Below are 13,929 nucleotides of genomic sequence, written 5' to 3'. Positions count from 1 at the left end.
TTGGTCTCTTAGGTTTATTGATCAAGCTGCCTCATCAATATCACCTGTAAATCAGATTCCACCTTCCTGCAGGGCTAGGTCATACTGGAGATGAGAATTTGTTATGTCTCTGTTTTGGTTGTGAGGAAAGAAGCTCTAAGCTTGATAAAGAAGAAAGAGGGTAAACCTCATCTGAGTTTATTTATATGGTGGGGGGGTGGGTTGTTTTTTTTTTTTTTAATGCTGTGATAGAGAAAAATGATTCCTAAGCCTTCAGTGACTGTAGCAGTTTGAGAAGGCTGATGCCTTTCCTCATGAGTTCCCTTCTGAACTTTAACATGACTAGTCAGTTTGCAATATCTCCATGGAGGGATCATGGTAATTGCCTTGTCTTAGAGTTGTCCTGTCTCCTGCCTGGTGCTGTGAGTGCAGGGAGCTGTGGGATCCCCACCTCATCAGGTGTTTGTAGGGATCACTTGGATCAACATCCATCAGGAACACACAGCTGAGACAGGCCTGGGACAGGGGAGAGGATGAGCAGAGCTCCAGCTTTATTCACTGATGTGATCAGACAAAACCAGTGGTGTGGGTTTAACAGCAGCAGAACTTCAGGCAAGGGAAGTGGAGGGGAAGGTGGCACCTCTTGCATGGGGATTGTGCTTCATTTTCTCTCAAGATCTGCATCAATTTATCCTCTTAGAATTCCCTGTAGCTCCTGTGCCAGCAGACAGCCCTGTGGGGCTGCCAGGACTGCAGGCAGTGACACTCATGGAGGTTTTTCTCTCCCCCAGATTGGCTGGATGATGTGGAATTGGCTGGTGAGTGCACTTGCTACGGGAGCTTCAGTGGTCCTGTATGATGGATCTCCCCTAATTCCTTCCCCAAATGTGCTCTGGGACCTGACTGACAGACTGGGGTATGTATACAGGGTTAAATCAAGGGTTAATGGCACTGCTCCTGTCACAGTGACCCAAACAACCTCCCTGGAGATTCCTCTTGCTCAGGAACTCGTGCACAGCATGGCACAGTTTATCTTTTGGCTCAGCCTTGGGTGTGGGACTGCTTTTACAAATTTGTACTGAAACATTTTCTGAGAGAGGAGGAGAGACAAAGAGCTGATTGTTTCAAATTGGAGTCAGGTATTAGAATTCCAGGCAAACAAGGACTTTTGGTTCAATAGTTGTCAAGAGCAGCCTTTTCAAAAGGCAGTAATTGGGAGCAATCTGAAGAGTAATTTCTCAGCACACTCAGAACTTAGTAAATAAGAATTCTTTTTTCAAGCAGCTCAGCCTAAGATTTTAATATAGAACTTTGACTTAAAGACATAAATTGACTGGAAGGGCTCAGCAGGGCTGCTTATATTTTCATATTTTGCTTTTTAATCTATAATGCCTAATTCATGCTGATAAGCTGTTCAGTAAGGGGTTTAATGCCATTTTTTTGTGCCTGAAAATGCTCTCAGCACCCTTTCTTGAAGCTTAGAGAAAAGGCAGGTAGCAGATAAACAGCTGTAAAACCCTGTGATTGCATTTAGCTTTGTACACTTTGTTAAACTTTGATTTTTTTAAAATTTATTTTGTGACTTTCCGATTTTGCACATAAGGAGTAAATTTGAATTTTATTACCAGTAAAAGGAGTGTCATTTTTAATTGATAATTAAAATTGTTTGTGGTGGAAAGTGGATGACAAAAGACTCACTTTCTGACTCTGCATGATTAATAATTTAAACTTCACTGTCTTTTGTGACATGTAATATTTAAAGACTGACATTTTCTCTCTGGCTATTAGAACTGAAGCTTAATGCCAAGTCAAAATGCTTCCAGTAAAAAAAAAAAAGGCACAAAATAAACCCACAAACTTCAGCCATGCTTGACCTCCCATAGAAACCCTGCTAGAACAACAGGAAAAAAAAAAAAAAAAATAAAAATTGAGAATCAACCCAGCTTATTTTTAAGCATTGTTTCCACATGCCAAAACCAAGTGAAGATAAATGTGTCTGCATGTCTCACTTTTGTAATCTGGCGCTAAAAGCGGTGGCCATCTGGGTGCTACTTCATCATGCAGTCTGTTCCCAAGCTCACTCATATGTTAAATATGTTAAAAAAGAAAAAAAGAGGCTCCAACATGTGAAGATTACCTTATTCTCTGAAGAGGCACCACAGTTTTCTTCAGAGAGCATATTCTCAGGGTATCATCAGGATATCTCATCCTGCGTGGCGAGAATGACTCAAGTGGGCACATCCATTAATGATCCGTGCAAGGGAATTGGTGGATGGTGACTAAATGCAGTTATGTAGCATTTGGAAGGAAAATAAAGGGAGATTTGGCTCTACATGTGCTGTAGAGGAAGTGTCAAAGAGCTTAAAATAGAGAAGCATTTTGTATTCTAATGTAAAATAAGCACTGGTTTGAGGCTTAGAGGGAAAGTGAGATGTTACACAAGAGTAAAAATAGTTCCCAGGGTTGGGGTGCAGGGTAACTGAGGAGCACTGGGCTGGGGGCTCTGGTGGGGGGAGGTTCCCTGCTCATGGCAGGGGTGGGAACACGATGATCTTTAAGGTTCCTTCCAGTCCAAACCATTCTGTGCCTCTCTGGTGCCCTTCCCACGTGCCTGATAAATTGCTGTGTACTGATGTGGTTGTGCAAGGAGCCTGTTCCTACCCGAGAGGGGAATATTCCACCAGCATGACAAAGACAGAGATCCCCTCTTGGCAGCCTTCTCCTTGCCTGGAACAGTGTCCTACCCCCCATCCTGCCTTTGGAGATAAGCCCAACCTTGCAGGATCTTTTTTTTTTAAGCTCTGCTGGTGTTGGTATTGCCCATGCTCTGTGCACTCAGGCTGTGCCCCTTACCCTCATCTATCTCTGCGTTTTCTTCAGTGAGTTTATTGCTGAAATATAAAATTCATCAGTAGAAGCCAGGTGAGAGGATTTCCTGAAGGTCAGCAGGAGCATTAAACTGGCTCTTGCAGTGACAGATGGAAGAAACACAGCCTTTGTTTCAAGTTTTAATTCTATTGTATTAAAGAGCTCCAAATACACTTTGCAAGGGCAGGATTAAATTGCTCAATTGGGCCAAATTTCTTGTTCATTTAGGCATGGGCAGCTCAGGCTTTCAACACTGGAAACTGAACAGATATCTCCAAAAAGTCACTGGTTGCTGTCCCAGATTAAATTAATTTTTTGTCAAATTGTGCCCTGAAATGGCAGAGTTTCTGTGTAAGATTCTACCAAGGCACACTTGGGAAATTAAAGTCCATTAATAAAGTAAACATGATAACATTTTGTGATGTCTCTGGAGTGTTCTGCAGTTACAAATTCCTGTAAATGGTAGTGAATGTCTTCGTGAGATGGGAAAGCTTTGCTTAATATTTAAAGATGGAGTTAAAAGTTTCAAAGCTGTAGAGATGACACTTGATCTGACTGATTTTGATAGTTCAAAAGGATGTGCCTTGCACTTGGAAAGCTCTAAGAGGCTGCATTGTTTGTCTAATCCACATACAGAGTGTGTAACAGCCTCTCTCACTGCAGTGGGAATTGCAGGTCTTTAGAATCTTAGCAAATTTAAATATGCAAAACATGTAAATATTTTTTTTTTTTTTTTTCTCCCTCTAGGATCACCATCCTTGGAACGGGTGCAAAGTGGCTGGCTGTGCTAGAAGAGAAAAATTTAAAACCATGTAAGCTTCAAAAAGCTGGTGAATCCCTTCTGTCCTCCCTCCCACCTTTCCTCTCCTGGTTCTGACTCCCTGTCTTGTCCTTTATGTAATCACTCTGGATTGTAGTGACAAATAGTCCCAAACACTTGGAAAAATTCTGCTTTAACCTGTGTTGCTTTTCTCCTTTTTTTTTTTAAAGGTGAAACACACAACCTCCAAACACTCCACACTATCCTGTCTACAGGATCACCTCTCAAATCTCAAAGCTATGAGTATGTCTACAAACACATCAAAAGCAGTGTCCTCCTGGGATCCATTTCAGGTGAGGCTTTTATGCTGCAGCATCTCAGTGATTCTCTGATAGCCTGTGCAGTTTGGGAAGCTGAAGCCTTTGGATCATTTGGGATTGGTTATAGTTAAACTGGAATGAGCTGTCTTTTTAGTGCTGAGCTTTTTCTGCATAATTCACTGTGCCATAATGAAACTCAGGCACTCCAAAGTGGTTTTTGGTGGATGTTTTGGATTTTAAGTACGATCATTTATTTTGACTGGCTGTCCTTAGGGGTGGCAGGGTGAGATCAAGCAAAGAGTCTATTAACCTACAGAACATACTGTTCTGCATATAGCTGACTTTAGCAGAAAATACCTCTTGGAGAGTTCCCATTTCAGTTCTTTTGTGCCAAGTAATTGGCACTGCAGACGGATTTTTTTTTTTTTGTAGATTATATAATTAGAGAAATATCAAGCCCCCATGCTGTGCAGTTTGTTGTGAGCAGTGCTGGCTGAGGCAACTTCTGCTCAAGTTGTGGTCCACCACAGCACTCCTCATTTTGCTTTGTAACAAGGACTGACTTTTTCAAAGGGCTTTTTAACTCAGTTTGATTTTTTTAAAATGTAACTTTTCTGCTACTGAAGTTAGCTCAGACTCTGGGCTCAGTGAGAGTAGTGCTGAATCTAGAACTTGCTACTACAGCCATTAATAGACTCAAATGCAGCAGCCTATTTTTGAGAAGAGTTAACATGATTGATTTGTGTCTTAATTCTCTTCCATGAAGTCCTAAAAAGACTATAAATATTCCAGTTAAGTAAGCACTTTGACAGTATCTATTTTTCTTAAGCTAACTTGTTCATCCTGGAGGCCTGGCTCCTCTCCTCCCATGCTGATCAGGTATAAAAACTAAATAAATGCTGAGTGGAATAGCTTGACTGGTTACTTTAAACTAATGAAAACCAACAAGAAAACATTTCTAAGTTAATTCCGTAAATATCTGAAATCTGTAAAGCAGGGCCTGTTTATTTTCTCTCCCCTATAAATGGAAATTTCCTTAAATGAGATTAAAGAGGCTGTTGAAAGGAGAAAAGTTGTGCCTTAAGGGATAGTTCTGCATGAAAGACACACACATATAACAAGATATATAAAGTAAGAAAGAAAAAGCATTTTAATAAAAAGTCACGACATTCTGGATAATGCTGTTTGTTCTGTGCTGCTTAGTATGGATCAGAAGCTTTTGGCAAAGCTTGGCTGTTCCGGAGTTCCTATGTAATTTTTCAGGTTTGCTTTTTCCAGAAAATACTGTATATTCTCAATGGATTTCTCTTGTTGTAGGTGGAACAGATATAATTTCGTGTTTCATGGGTCACAATGTTACAGTTCCTGTTTACAAAGGAGAAATTCAGGCCAGGAATCTTGGAATGGCTGTAGAAGCATGGAATGATGAAGGTAACTATGATCCAAAATATTGTGCACATGTAGAAAATACAGGAGCTAGGTGATTTTAATTTTTAAGAACAAATGAGTGTAGATGCTCTTGGCTTTGTTACTGTTATTTACAGAAAGGAAATGTGGAAAATACCTCTTTCTTTGTCAACAGGAAAACCAGTTTGGGGTGAAAGTGGAGAGCTGGTCTGCACCAAGCCCATCCCCTGCCAGCCCACACACTTCTGGAACGATGAGAATGGAAGCAAATACAGAAAAGCTTATTTTTCCAAATTCCCAGGTATGTAATGAAGGCTTTGGATGATGCAGACTGTGAGGGGAGAGACACAGGATTATTTGCTGCTGCCCAATGCCAGCCACAGGTGCAGCTTTGAGCCCAAATTTCCAGGTTAAAAACTCCAGGGTGTTTCATAACATCTCACTCTGTTTATCTTCCTGTGTTTTATTTTGGATAGAGATCCAAATAAAACCAGTAAAGATGTCTGCAGAGCTCTAATCCAGTTTTACTGGTGCTTTCTTTGGGCAGATGTGCCTGTCCCAGTGTGCAGTGCCTGGCATGGCTGGGAGATGAACAGGTCAGGAGCAATCAGTTATTGATGCTGCATCTCTGCCAGGCTGCTCCTGCCTGCAGGAGTCAATCCCAAGGGATAAGTGCTGACCTGCTGCCTCATTAGCATGAGGATTAAACATATATTCAATATTTGCTGCCTCAGACATGCATCTCCTGCATCCTTAGCCTTCTACAGAATAAAGGAATAAACACCTGTGGGCCAGAGGTTTTTCTTAGTAATTGTGGAGGATTCTGTTCATCCAGGGCTTTTCCTGGTGTGGCACAGCAAAGCCAAAATCCCTGGTGCCTCTGGGACAGGGATTTTTTTAGGAGTAGGATCTCCAACTGCCAGTTTTTTGCATGTGGAAACTTTTTTTTTTAAATAAATAGCAGCAATACAGAGTGGATTCACAAGAAAAGTCAGGATGTGCAGCAGGAGATAATCATACAGGAAAACTGAGGAATGTGAAGGTTGCAGTCTGTGTTTAGGCCTAACAGCAGCAAATAGAAAAAAAAAATAGAAATCTGTGTGTGACAGTTTTAAGACTGAAATCACTGAGGTTCCGTCTGCACCCCTTTTCTGTCTCTCCTTGTAAATGGGCTTGAGATGGTAACAATTAAGTTGGGAAATGGTTTTATGTGCAAATCCTTGAGGTTGGTAGTTTTCCTCAGAAAAGCTTGAGTAGAATCGGGTTGTGCTTCTGGTTTTGGCAGGCTGCTGTGGCAGTCTCAATCTTACAGAACAATGAAAAGTCAAACCTGATTTTACATTTAGACAAATCAAGAACAGTAAGCACAAAAGCTCTTCAGGGAATTGTTGATACCTATTACACAAACCCAGAAAGCTCCTTGTACAGAACTGTGCATAATAAAAAGGATCAAGAAAGACAATGAATCAAGGTGGGAATGTTGTTACTTCTGTGGAAGATGCTTCCAGTAATTCAAAATGTGTTCAGAGCAGCTATTCACTGGTTTTGTAAGGAGTGCTGTGTAAGTCATGCAAACAAGCAATCAGATGATAACCTGGGGTTTGATCCTGATTTCTGAGCTGCTCCTGGCTGTGCTGGTTCTTTACAGTAAATGTGGTTTGGGTTGTTTGTGGAGCTCAGTGCTGTTACCCTGCCTGGGGACAATTCTCAGAGTTTATCAGTTGTATTTCTGTGAGTTTCACTCAGTTAAAGCCAGCTGAGTTACACAATGTCTGCTGTGACTGGGTGAAGAAATCAGCTGTTTAACCTTTGCCATTCCCCACCAGGTGTTTGGGCCCACGGTGATTACTGCAAAATTAACCCCAAGACTGGAGGAATTGTCATGCTGGGTCGCAGGTACAGTTTTCTGCTGGGAGAGTTGGGAGGAAACAAATGTTCAAATTTGCAGTCTTCACCCAGGAGTAAAATGGACACAATTCTGTCACCTTTGTTAGCTTTATATTAATTTTATTGAATCCTATATTGTGGATTTCAACCTTTAAATTCATCAGAGCAGCTGGATTTGAGGGAAGGGAGCACATTTCAGGGTTCCACCCCACTTTTGTATTTATGAACACAAGACTGTGCTTGGTTTTGTGTTCCATGAAATGGTCACAGGAGTTTGGATTGGGAGTGCAGCACATTCAAGGTGGTGACTTGGAGAACTGGGCTTTTCCACCACCTTGTTTTACAGCAAAACTTTACAGCAGGTCAGGTATTAACTTGCAGTGATCAGAGGACATTCAGGGTCACAACTGGGGCTGAATTTACTGTTTGCATTTCAAAGTTGCTGTCAGGAACAAAGTTGAGTGAATTAATGATGTTGCTGTTCTCTGTACATATTCATTCTAATGAGTAAAATGCCTTTTTGACTCAAAATTCGCTTAAAATGTTTCTGATGTGGTTTTGCTCTCACTAGAGAGACTTGGTTAATTGCATCAAATTTTCCTCTTGATCAAGCTGTAATCATATTTTAATGTTTATTTGTTTTGTGATTTTTTTCAGTGATGGTACATTAAATCCCAATGGAGTAAGATTTGGAAGTTCTGAAATCTATAACATAGGTATGAAATCAACTTTCTGCCTCTTCCAGCTATGCCATTGTTGCCTTAAATCTGAAATTTAAGCATAACAAAGCTGTTTAGAAGGATTAAGTAAGAAAAAACTTGCTGTTTTCCAAACGAGACACTACAGAGTATGTTAGTATCAGTAAAATTTCATTTTGTAAACATAAAACTGATTGCTTTCCTGAAGTACCTGTAGGGTGGGAGGCAATTCCTTGGGATGTACAAAAGCAACATTTTATGGAGCATTTTTTTTTTCTTTTTTTCCTGAACCTGTCAGGCTTTTCTCTTAAAAGCAAGCTCTTGACACTGTTTTTATTCTACTTTGCTGATAATTAGAGGTGGTTCTTGAGCTTGTGCTTTGTATTTCAAAGCCTGTGCTGTGACAGGTGGGGAACCTGTCCCTGCAAAAGTGCTAATCTGAGACTCGGGGACCTGTTGCCTCTTTGTTCCTGTGTCACCAAGACTTTGAGTCTCCTGCCTGTGCTGCAGTGGGGAAAACCAGAGAAAAAAAAAAGGCTTAATGTCAAACCTTAGCTGTCCCAAAAGTAGCAGTAAATTTGTCATGGATCTGAATGATCCTTAAACCTGGATTTTCACCGAAGAGCTGAAACTCTTTCCCTTTGTGTGATACAACCCTTAAAACCGCGCGCGTCCAGTGCCGCCTTCACCCCATCCCCAACTGCAGCATTGATTTAGAAGAATTAAAAACTTTAGTCAAAATAGTGCTGAGATAATGTAGCTAGGACTTCCCTTTTGCTAACAGAAGCCAGACTGAAGGAACTGATAAATCATGGAAGGAACTGATAAATCAGAGAAGCTGTCAAACTAGGCTTTTGCATCCTGAATAATCAATAGACCCTATGAACACAATACAATCATAAATCAAACAGTCCTGGAAAAAAACAGGATTCAGCTGTCACGTAACACTAAAGATTAAAAAGTCAAAGGGAGGAAGACCCATCTTACTTCATCATTTTGGGACCCCACCCTATAAAAAAAGCCACGGACCCATTTTAAAGAACAAACTATGGATACTTAATGGCTTTTTGGGCTAATTACCATACAAAGCGGGGAATGGGATGTACTGGAGTTATGAATGTGCATTTGTGTTTTGGGTATTCAATACTCCTGGACATAAAAGATCATCTGTGAATTGTGTGTGTGATAAACAGACACTTTCTAACTTTAAACTGTTAGAGAGTCTTTGCCCGTCATAGTCGGATATTGCTATTAGATCAACATCCATAATTTTTTTTAATAAATCATAACTATGATCCCATTTGCAGTGGAAGCCTTCGAGGAGGTGTCTGACAGCCTGTGCGTGCCCCAGTACAACAAGGACGGTGAGGAGAGGGTGATCCTGTTCCTGAAGATGGCCTCCAGCCACTCCTTCAGCCGCAGCCTGGTGAAGCGCATCCAGGACTCCATCCGCCAGGCGCTCTCGGCCAGGCACGTCCCCAGCCTCATCCTGGAAACCAAAGGCATCCCGGTATGTCAGGGGAGGAAAAAAAAAAAAAAAAAAATAAAAGCTGCCTGCTGTTTTCTTTGTCACCTTGAATAGTAATTAAGGAGCGGTTGTCACTGCTCTTCAAAACCCACATACGTGGAAATTTTAGCATCTCAAAAGTGTATTGGAGCTTTATAAATAGTTTGGCTGTGTTGCCTGGCAACGTCTTTTCATCTCCTCTTCAGCTGAGCGTGGTTTTTTTTGTTTTATAAATGTGTTGAGTTTTCTCGGTAATATGTACTTAAACCTCTTAAGAGAAAAATATTAAAAAGGTAATTTAACTTTTAGCTTTTCTGGCTATCCATAAGCACATTTTGTTTTTGTTTTCCTGTTACGAGTGACATTCTTAGGAAAGCTGAGAGCACTTGGCCTATTCAGAAGATCATTTTGTAAACCATTTCACTTTTACATCTGTTTAGCCACTTAAATGCAGCTCTATCACTGTCTTAACTGTAAGGGTATTTAAAATGAAATTGTTGTGCTTGTTCAGGAGGAGAAATTAGTGTAGCTGAGGGTTCTGCATGCTCAGTCTTTTCAAGGTGTTCTGCTGGAGCTTTTTGTGTATGAAGCCCTAAGTTGGAATGGCTGTTTTACAGCCCTCTCTGATGTTACAGTGACTCTGAGCAGCAGAATTGAGGTGCAGAGTGTGGTTTTTCCCCAAGTCCATTTGCACACAGACTTGATTGTGTCTAGAGAAAAGACTTCAGAGATTTCAGAGCCATCATTTGAGACTGGTACCCCTTTCCTGCAGTGTAGGTTTCCATGTGGAAGTGCTGTAGGGTTCAGAATACTCTGTGTGGTCCATAGAGAGATCTGGTCCTCATCCCTTGAATTAATTTTGTTTCAGGATGCTGTTGGCAGGTAGTCCTTGGCTCAAAATATCTTTCCATGAGTGTAAAATTCCCTAAAGTTCCCATTTTTCTGGGCTGCAGCTCAGCTTCTGTGTGCAGTGTTGAACTTATGAACTGTGTGAATCACCTGGATGTACAGCAGGGAGGGGTTTGGGATGGGCTGCCCCTCAGGAGAGCCTGCTTAGATCATTAATTACTCCACACATTGACTGAATTGAGTGAATTTTAATTACCTTTCAGATAAATCTGCCAGCGGTGAAGTGATCAAAGCTGTCTCCCATCTTTCTTTAAAAGTTTTGCTTGGAAGGGAAACTGCCTATTCTTTGCTACTTTTTGGAAATGTGTTTGAATCCTCATCTGAAAATACAATTTGATTCTGGTAGAAACAGCACAACTGTGCTGTGGTGATTTAGCAGCAAAAACCAAGTTTTTAGTAGGATATTTAGTATTTAAAACAGTGTTAACCTGTCTAGTTCTGTCCTGACCAGATAAACATTCTGATCATCATCCATAGGATTTACTGATTAAACTAATTTACTTTGAGCAGCCTTATCTCTTATTAAAGGGGGCAATTCCCTGCCAGGCCACTGAGCTGTTGTGGTTTCTGGGCTCCTGTGAGAATTTGGTTTGCTGATACGGAGACAATATTGCAAGAGTGTGCTGAGGATGATTTCACCTGGCTCTGAGTGATCTCCAGTGATAAATGGGGAGCTCAGGAGGAGGTCAGGACCAGCCTGGGTTCATCATCAGCAGATGTGGGTCCCTGTTCCCAGAGCAAGCAGGAACTTTGAGACATTTTGGGGGTGGCAGCTTTGAAAGCTGACACACAAATCCCTCCTCAGTGGCACCAACACACCAGGAAGAGGCTCAGAAAGTCCCTCTAAAAACAGAGATCACCCAAAATGGGCCCTGGATGCTCCTGTTCTTCCTTGCTGTGTCAGGAATTACAGTGCTCCAATCCTCAGAGAAGAATTTGTTTTTTTTTTTTTTCTTCATTGTCCTTACTTTGAGTCACACAATGCAATAGAACTTGTGTGATTCACAAGTGGAGGTGAAGCCTCTGTTGGTTACGGTTTATTTTATTTGTTATGGTTTGTTTTGAAAACACTTAACTGTAGAGGACCAGTTAAGCTCAAAGGTTTCACTTCATCCTTTTTAAAAAACTGTCCAATTCAGATAAGAAAATCATGGTTTTCTTCTTCCAAAGCCCTGTGCAGTTGGGCTTTGTTTTTTTTTTGAGCCCACCCTTAAAAAATTAAAAGTTTGTTTGAACATTGGATGCGTCAGAACATAAAAACCAAATATTTTTAGTGTTTATACCACGATTCTGATCTGGTTTTGTTGTTTTCTAGTGGAGCTTGATCATGTTCTCACAGAATTGCCAGTAGGAGTAATAAACTGACACAAAACTCTTTGAATTCTACCTACTCTTCAAGTGATTTTTCAGAAGAAAGTGCTTCAAGTGTAACAAAAGAGAAGACATTCTGCTAAATTCTGATAGAGCTCTGGAGTTGTTGGGGGGAGTTTTCATGAATATTTACATAAAGCCACTACATGAAAAGAAAAAAAATGTAATTTTGTCTTTGCTGTTTTTGTTTTTCAGTACACGGTAAATGGGAAGAAAGTGGAAGTAGCTGTGAAACAAATAATTGCAGGGAAAGAAGTTGAGCAGCGAGGAGCTTTCTCAAACCCAGAGGCTTTGGACCTGTACCAAAATATTCCTGAGCTTCAAGACTATTAAATTCACTTGTTTGGGTGGTTTTTTGGGTTTTGTTTTTATTTTTTTTTTGTTCTGTCTTTGTTCTGTATTTGTTTTGTATATACCAATACTGTATGTAAAGAAAAAAGCTCTATTTAATACCAGTGGTTCTTTTAAAAGGAAAAAAAAATATATATTTCATGAAGTGCATTATGAAAGGCTTGGGTAAAGCTTAGCTCCCTTTTTATTGGTTAAATATGCCATATATTTTCAAGTTTTTTTCCCAGCCTGGAAGGAGAAACCTGCCTGTTTTGATTTTTATATATATGAGTGCATCTTTTCTGCTTAGATTTACATCAGCAACCCATCAAATGGGAGCACCAAATAGTCACAGTTGCAGATATTTCTTTCATAAAATGTTTGCTTTTTTTTTTATTTAAACTGGATTTTTAGCAACATTTTTCCATCCCTGTGTTTGTCTCCTGTAAAGGAGCACAAAGTGATTTTAACCCCTTTGCCCCCTGAACCATGTTCTCTGTGTAGTGTGCATTAAAATGTTTTTATAAAAGCCAAATCATAATGCACTAAACTCATCTGACTTGACTCAGAATCATTTCAGTCTTGAAATCTCTCGTGGTACCTTTTTTGAGGGGAAATTTGCTGCTTCATTTTTTTTGTGCTGGAGCCTTCTCATTGTTTTAAGATTTGAGAGATTTCTGGGGGGCTCAGAAGGTGAAGGGAGCATTTGCCTCCTCCTCATTCCTGGGGTAACTCCAGGAATTTATTGTCATTACTGTGGATTAACATTAATTATGGTCGAAAATGACATTTTGCTTCCTTGCTTGGAGTCCTTTATTGGCTCAAAGAGTAGCTGAGGAATTCCTGGGTGTTTCTTTATTAAAAGCTCTGATGGGTTTTGTAACTTTTTTTACTAAATGTCACGTTGAAAGCGAGAGGAACCCTTTTCTAGGTCTGTAACCCTGCAGTTTATAAAGGAAAAAAATACTGTAATTAAACTCAGCTTACTGAAACAGTGAAATTGGAAGCACTAAAGTGGTTTGTTTTTTCATAAAATACAGTTGCAGTAGTTGTACCAACCCTGGCATTCAGTGTCTCCTGCACTATTTGAATTTTGTGGGTGAAATATTATTGTACTTACAACTGTGTCGAATGCATTCAGTGATGATAAAGAGTTAATTAAAAGGAATCAATGCTTTATATATATAATTATATATTACATCTCTCAGTTGTTGCTGTCTTTATTTTTGTCTTTATTTTTTCCTTTTAACTGGGTGTCATATTTAGCTTAATTTAGTTTGTTACTGATTTTAATGGGTTTAATCCAAGTCCAGCTTAATCCAAAACTTTCTGTGCTGGTATTTTCTCTACCAAGTCAGGCCATGCTGGTATAAAAATACCAAACTGATAATAAAAATACCAAGCACCCATTAGAAAAGTAGAGAAAGGAGCTATCAAACTGCCAATAACCTATGATTAAAAGTACTTTAAAATTCCTTCCCCTTCTGCCTTGCTATATATAAATTTTACATTAACTGTGACTTTGTATTCATTAAAACTTCATTATATTGTTCTTTAATTCATGCAAAATGTCTGAGGTTTGCAAAGCCCACAGATCCTTATTAATAAGTAATTTTGGGTTATTTCATTAATTAAAGATAGTTTAGAAGCACAGATACATTAAGAACATATACAATGCCTAGAGGCTGCTCTTTCTAATCCTTTATCATGTTGGAAACGCTGGAGAAAAGTTGAATTAATGGCTGTAATTGTCAGATGTTGCAAAGCTTTTTCCCAGACATCAGTTACAAACAGAAATATAGATTTCATTCCGTGTTGCCCTTAAAATTACAGGTTTTACCCAGAAACACTGGCTGGATGCCTTAGGGGCTGCCAGGATGTAACTGTTGTACC

General features: G+C 39.9%; 1 protein-coding gene across 1 annotated transcript in view; it reads left to right on the top strand.

Annotated features, from left to right (window-relative positions):
* Positions 1-13,319, top strand: part of AACS (acetoacetyl-CoA synthetase) — a 37,667-nt gene extending 24,348 nt beyond the window's left edge. Inside the window, exons 10-18 of the mRNA XM_083874014.1 lie at positions 771-895; positions 3,595-3,659; positions 3,838-3,960; positions 5,245-5,358; positions 5,510-5,635; positions 7,161-7,230; positions 7,879-7,937; positions 9,227-9,429; positions 11,902-13,319. Of these exons, the coding sequence (XP_083730140.1) occupies positions 771-895; positions 3,595-3,659; positions 3,838-3,960; positions 5,245-5,358; positions 5,510-5,635; positions 7,161-7,230; positions 7,879-7,937; positions 9,227-9,429; positions 11,902-12,039 (1,023 nt within the window). The 3' untranslated portion in view covers positions 12,040-13,319. The remainder of the gene's footprint in view (positions 1-770; positions 896-3,594; positions 3,660-3,837; positions 3,961-5,244; positions 5,359-5,509; positions 5,636-7,160; positions 7,231-7,878; positions 7,938-9,226; positions 9,430-11,901) is intronic.
* The last annotated feature ends 610 nt before the right edge of the window (positions 13,320-13,929 follow it).

This window comes from Zosterops lateralis, assembly GCF_965231275.1.
Source record: "Zosterops lateralis genome assembly, chromosome: 17".
Taxonomy (NCBI): domain Eukaryota; kingdom Metazoa; phylum Chordata; class Aves; order Passeriformes; family Zosteropidae; genus Zosterops; species Zosterops lateralis.
This window is presented reverse-complemented; position numbering and strand designations above follow the sequence as displayed.